Raw genomic sequence first — 6,000 nt, forward strand, 5'->3', positions numbered from 1 at the left:
CGCCATCGTATTGCTGTTGTGTATCATTTTATTATTTTGACTTTGCTCCAGACCCAGGTGGGGTCCCAGGCCAGAGATGGCGCGGCCGCCTCGGCACAGGCACACTGCCCCCTGGTGCTGCTGCTGGGGAATCAGCACCCGCCAGAAGAGCTATTCCAGCCAACAAGCCCCCGCCCTCTGCACCAGGCCCTCCCTCGGCCTATGCATCCATCCAAAGCTCCTGTCCCATCACACCAGCCTCTGGGGAGGACAAGCTAGGGCCTGCTGGGTGCTAGCCTTGGAGAAAGGGCCCTGCTCCTGGAGCTCCAGTCCCCTCTGCCTGCCAGGCAAGGACTGGTGAGGCCGGGCTCCTCTCTGCTGCTGCCCAGCCAAAGGGAACCTCGGAGGGTCCTGAGCCAGCGAGGAGGGAGGCAGAGGCAGAGGCAGCTGACGGCGACAGCATGGAGAAAGCCTGGCCTCGGCAGGTCAGCAATAGTCCCAGGTGTAGAAGCACAATCAGGTCTTCCCCAAAAAGAGTACCCCAAGCAGTCCTGAGCCCCCCTGCATGCGGCCGTGCACCACTGCCCACCCCCCACCCCGAAGGGGTTGTTCTAGTATCTACAGGGTATCTGCACCTCCTCCCCCACGGACGGGGCTGTTTCCTGGGGCAGGGACACAGAGTGCCTGTGGGAACGTGGGGACTCAGGGAGGCTCCCAGGTCCCACGAAGGATCCTAAAAGCAGCCAAGCAGCCTTGTGTTTCTGACGGGTGGGGATGAAAAGCCGCTCCTGAAAGCCCTTTCGAAAAGCACAGCCGGCTGGACTTCTGAAGTCAGCTGTTGTGCCAGTGGTGGTGGCAGGGGGATGCAAGTGACCTTGGAAGGGCCTAGTCAGGACAGTGGGCTGGCTCACCCTGCATTAACCATCTCGCAAAACCCCAGATCATCCTGACGTCAAAAGACAGTTTAACGTTTAACGCAGTGCAAGGCAGGCATCGAGAAGAAATTAAACTCCAGCTCCAGAAGGAGGGGAGCCCGGGCTGACAGAAGCAGCAGGGCTAGAAAGTGGAGGCAGAGATTCCTCAAGTTGATGCTTTCTAAGGCCCCTCGGGCCACTCCCAGGTCTTGTCTGAAGCTGTTTACTTCCAGGGGGGAAAACCCTATTGATCTTCATTCAGCTCCTGTCTGCTCCTCCACAGCAGCGATGTTTCAGCACATCACCAGTCACTGTGAGAAATTTCTCATTGTTTTACACACAGCGGCTCCCAAACTCAGGATATGAACATTCAGGATCGTTTGGGTGAACTGATGGGAGGAGATGCAGACAGGGCTGATTTGGGAACTCTTGGGGAGGGGACTTCAAGCCCCCGGGAGAGACTTCTATGCCCGCTGGGCAGCCTTGAAACTCTGTTCTGCTCTGTAGATGCTCGAGAGTCCGGTGCTGAGCCAACCCATCCCTCCCACCCTACTCGTCACCTCCCCACTGCCCACACACACACACCTGCTTTATGTCTCTGCAGTCATTTGGCTCTAAATCTCCCCCATGGCTGACTAGAAATCACCACCATCCACTCGAGCTCCCCAGCTGCCACCACCACTGTCTGGTTCCCTTTTCAAATTCCAGGCTGGCCCTGAATCCTGTGGTGTGTACGTAATGCAAGCAAAGACCTAGCCACGAAACCTATGATGGCGTTGATAGTCCCCGTGAGCCTGCACTAAAGGGAACTTTGAAACCACAGAATATCCAAAACCATCATGGCCAACTCAGTAGTTTATAGATGGAGAAACTGAGGCTTGAGGTTGATGGGAGAGTGTGATTTGACCAAGTTGGCCCAGAAAACTGGTGGAAGGCAAAGCAAAAAACCCAGGCCTCCTGGCTCCCAGCCCAGGGCCCCTCCACTTCAGCTTCTAGGTCACATAACCAGGAAATCCAGGTTCCCACAAGAGTCCACGGAACCGCATTTGGCTGGGAGGACCCATGCATTAAGCTGCTTTCTGTGAGTTATGACTAGGATCCATCTGAACAATAATAACGATGATAATAATAATAATAAAATGCTGAACAATATGCCTTGAAAACCTTCAATGAGCAACATTTGATAATCACACACAGAATACATCTTCCACATATTCATATAAAATAATCAATGATCATTTTTTTCCCGCAGACTACAATCCAATTACTCTCTCTCCCTCGCTCTCTCCCTCACTCTCCTTTGTTACTTGCAAACCATCCAAGCAATCAATGCCTTGACCTCTCCCTCTGATAGACACAATTACAAAAAGACAGAGCAACGCAATTCATCTATTCAAGACGGATTGTTTGAACACTCTGTCACACTACTGAGCTATCCATCTCCTTGTCTAAGAGGAAATTTCAGCCCCAAAAAAAGGCACAAAGAGAAGGGGCGGGTATGCTGCTCCCCAGCCCAAAAAGAACCTTGCACACCTGCAGGGAAACCTTCTCCCAGGCTGGTGCTGGGCAACGCCTGCCTGCTGGAGAAGGATTCGGCTCCCAGCGCAGCCAGCTCAGGCACCAGTCTGGGAAACCAGACGCACCCAGCACATCCCGGAGCTCAATTTCCTGAGTCTCAATTCCTACAGCCCTCGATTCCTCAGCCAGAGCCCTGAGATCCCAGGGGTGGGGAGAGAGAAGAAAAGGGAGATGGCATCGGGCCCAGCCAAGGTGCTGTGTTTGGGTCTCAGCATGAGATTCTCTGTCTCTCTCTCTGTGCCACATCCACTGTAGCCCCTGGCCCCAGCTGAGGCTCCAGCCTGAGCTCAGAAGGATGGAAGTTCAGCTCTCCAGGAAGCTCCAGAGAAGCCCAGAGGCCTCAGAGCCTTCCCATCCTCCTTCCAAGCTGGCACAGCTCTGGCGGTCACATTTGACATCGGCACAGCACCCTAGTCCTCCGGCTGGGAATCAAATAGGGCAGGGCTCTCGGATATAAATGGCTTGGGCCGACACGCTAATTAATCCTGGGGCTTAATATGAAGAAGATTAGAAGAGAGGAGGGCTTTGCCATCCTTAATTGCATTATTACACACTGAACCCAAGAAAGGGCGGGCAGGCTTGGGGCTTCCCCTCAGGGCAGTGAGGAGTCCCCCAGTGCAAGTCAATTTCATTTCACAGCAAGAGGGAGCAGGTGAGGATACATCTTTCTGCCCTCCTCAGCTCATCCTTTTGGGGCTTCCCTCACCTGTTCCTGTCTCCCTGAGCCCCCGTAAGACCTCCATCCCTGATGCTGGGCTGGGAGTGTAGGCATCACACCCCTACAGAGGAAGGACCACAGAAGAGGAAACTGCAATGCGTGGACTGGGTGCATAGCACCTTTTGAGTCCCCCTTCTTTTCTTCCAAGGGTGCCCTACCATGTAGGCCCACAAAAAAACCAAAACAAACAAAAATAAAAACAAAAACAAAAACAGAGGGAAGGAAGGAGGGAATAAAGGAAGGGCTGGCCCACTAGTTAGGGGCTGCCTGCTCCTGGAATGGTGACCAAACTCGGTGCTGGGGCAGCAAAAGGCGCAGAAATACAAAAGACATTTTTTGTTTGCCAGGAGCAGCCTGGGCTGCAAAGGGTTAAGCCTGGCCGAGAGGGTTGTCCCCAGAGTCCGGTGCCTGGATTCCTCTGCCTCAAATGTCTGCCTGCCAGGGTCCTGGGCATGGACAGAAAGACCCCAGCGTGGGCAGTGCTGGGGGCTGTACTCTACTCCTGGTCCAGACGTCCAGTTCAAGAGGATCTGGGATCCAGGAGAGAGCCAGGGAGGAGAGAGGCACCCTCAGGATTTCTGCCTGCTTCCTAGGAAAACCTCAAGTGAGGAAACCAAGCTCGATATTGGTTCCCTGCACCCCCCACGACGCTGGCATTCCAGAGTCCGCGCCTGGATTAGAGCCACAGGGAAGGAAGGTTGTCCCGGCTCAGCAGAGCTCTGGCCTCCTTGTGCCAGATGCTGGTGGTGGCGCCTAGCGAACCCAGGCGGCCCAGGTCTCCGGCCTGGCGGCGTGCACAGGGCCTGCGTGACGGAGGCTCCCGCGTGGCCAGGCCGGGCCCAGCCGTGGCGGTCTCGGGCCTGGGACACTCAGGGCCCGCCGCACAGCCGATAGCGCTGCCTACACGGTGCCTGGGGCGGCCACAACAAAGTTAAAGCCCGTAGTAAGAGTCTCTGGCGAGTATAGACGCGGAGACGCCAGAGCTCCAGAAAGCTGCGCGCGGCCCCGCCAGCCGCCGCCGGCTGCGGAGGGATTTCGGGTAACTTTAAAAACCACTCGCATGCCTCTCGTGGCCTTCCCTGGCTGCGCTGGGGAGGCTCCGTTGCTCCCTTCCCCCCGCCTGCGCAGCCCCAGGCGGGAGAGAGGCCTCGGCCGCGACGGACGGCTGGAGCGACCAACGAGGGCCGCCCCTCCCCTGCCCCGAGCCACGGGGCTGAACCGGGGCCACCGAGGCCGAGAGCGGCCACCAGGAGAGGAGACCGACTGCCCTCGTAATGCGAAGCCGGACCCTGAGTCCCCGCCGCGGCCGCTCCAGCCATGCCTCAGGTCGGGGCAACGGGCCCGCGGGGAGCAGGGAAGGAAGAGAAGTTGGCGCCTTCCCCAGGGTTCCCGCTTCGCGGAGAAGCCGGGTCCCAGAACTCGGTCTGTGGCCGGTCCTGCTAGCAGTCTCCTGGAAATGCGCCCGCGACTCGGGCTGGGACCGGAACACTTCGCTACACTCCGCCAGGTCTGGCCTCCCAGGAGCGCGCCAAGGGCCCCTCGCCAGCCGCAGCCCGGCTGGCTGCCTCCTTGTCAATAAGTAAGGCCCGTGACCCCGGCTTTGGAACTTTGTCCTTAATGGGTCGAGCTCCTGGTGGTCACCTGGCCCCGGCACCCCGGAGAGAGGTTGGAAAATCTCTTAGGGTCGCGTTCAGAGGCCCCTCGTTCCCTCCCCTGCCCGGGCGCACGGAGACCCCCGGCTCCGGGGAGCCCTTACCAATTCGGATGACGTGGGGCATCCCGCGCGAGTCTGGGATCCAGAAGGCGCACACGAGGAGCCCGGCCCAGTATTCCCAAACCAGACTCCGGAGGCGCCGCCAGGGAGCGGTCATCGTTGGGCGCCGCCGAGCGTACCCGGGGCGCGGCCGTGGTGGGCTCCCTGGGGCGGCAGCTCTAGGCGCGGGCGCGCAGCAGCCCCTGAGGCGCCGCCTGGCCCAGCTGCCCGGCTCCCGAGCGCTGCTGTGAGTGGGGGGCGCCCCGCGGCGCCGCGCACATCTTACTGGGGGGCCGCCCCGCCGGCGCCCGCCCCGCCCGGCTGTCGCCCACGGGCCGCCCAAGAACGAGGCTCCTGGGCTCCGCCCGGGCTCCGCTCGGACTCGGCTCCGGCTCGCGTCGGCTCGACTCCCGCGCGGGTTCCCACCTGCCCGGCTGCCGGGCGCTGGCGGGCGGGCTGCACGCGTCTCCGGCCGCTCCTCCTCCAGCCGCCGCGGATGCTATCGCCCGGGCTCGCACAAAGCCCCGGAGTGGAGTTGCACGCGCGCACACACTCCCTCCCAGCCCCCTCCCCCGCGCCCTGCCTCCCGCCTCTCGCGCCGCCCGCCGCCCGCGCTCCCTCCGCGCACTCCCCCGCGCACACACACTTCACACTCACACCCGCCGAAGCGTACACTCGCGAGCTCACACCTGCGCAGGGGGCGGGGAAGGGGACCCGGGACCTGGTTTGGGGGGACGCCCGGAGAAAACGAGGACTCTCCTCGCTTCCCAGACGTCCCCATCCGCCCTGCGGCCCCTAGTCCCTTCAACTGCGAGGGCACGGAGCCTGCGAGCCGGGCGTGGAGCACGAGAGCTGGCCCCGCGAGCTGGGAGACGGCGGCAGCCTAGCAGCCCGACCAGCTGGAGGAGACGCGCCCGCCAGGAGCAGAGGGCCCCGGAGCCCGCCGTCTGCGGAGTCTCGCCTTCCGGCTCCCACGTAGCCGGCGCGGGCTGGACGGCTGCGGCCGTAGACTGACCCAGGAGGCGGTTTCCCTCCCTAATCCCATCCCTCGTGGAAGC

At 60.7% G+C, this 6,000-nt stretch overlaps 1 protein-coding gene across 1 annotated transcript in view; it reads right to left on the reverse strand.

Annotated features, from left to right (window-relative positions):
- GRIK3 (glutamate ionotropic receptor kainate type subunit 3) overlaps window positions 1-5,527 on the reverse strand; it is a 225,596-nt gene extending 220,069 nt beyond the window's left edge. The window contains exon 1 of the mRNA XM_032495980.1: window positions 4,946-5,527. Within this exon, the coding sequence (XP_032351871.1) occupies window positions 4,946-5,060 (115 nt within the window). The 5' untranslated portion in view covers window positions 5,061-5,527. The remainder of the gene's footprint in view (window positions 1-4,945) is intronic.
- Between the last annotated feature and the right edge of the window lie 473 nt (window positions 5,528-6,000).

The sequence above is a fragment of the Camelus ferus genome, chromosome 13 (genome assembly GCF_009834535.1).
Source record: "Camelus ferus isolate YT-003-E chromosome 13, BCGSAC_Cfer_1.0, whole genome shotgun sequence".
Lineage (NCBI taxonomy): Eukaryota > Metazoa > Chordata > Mammalia > Artiodactyla > Camelidae > Camelus > Camelus ferus.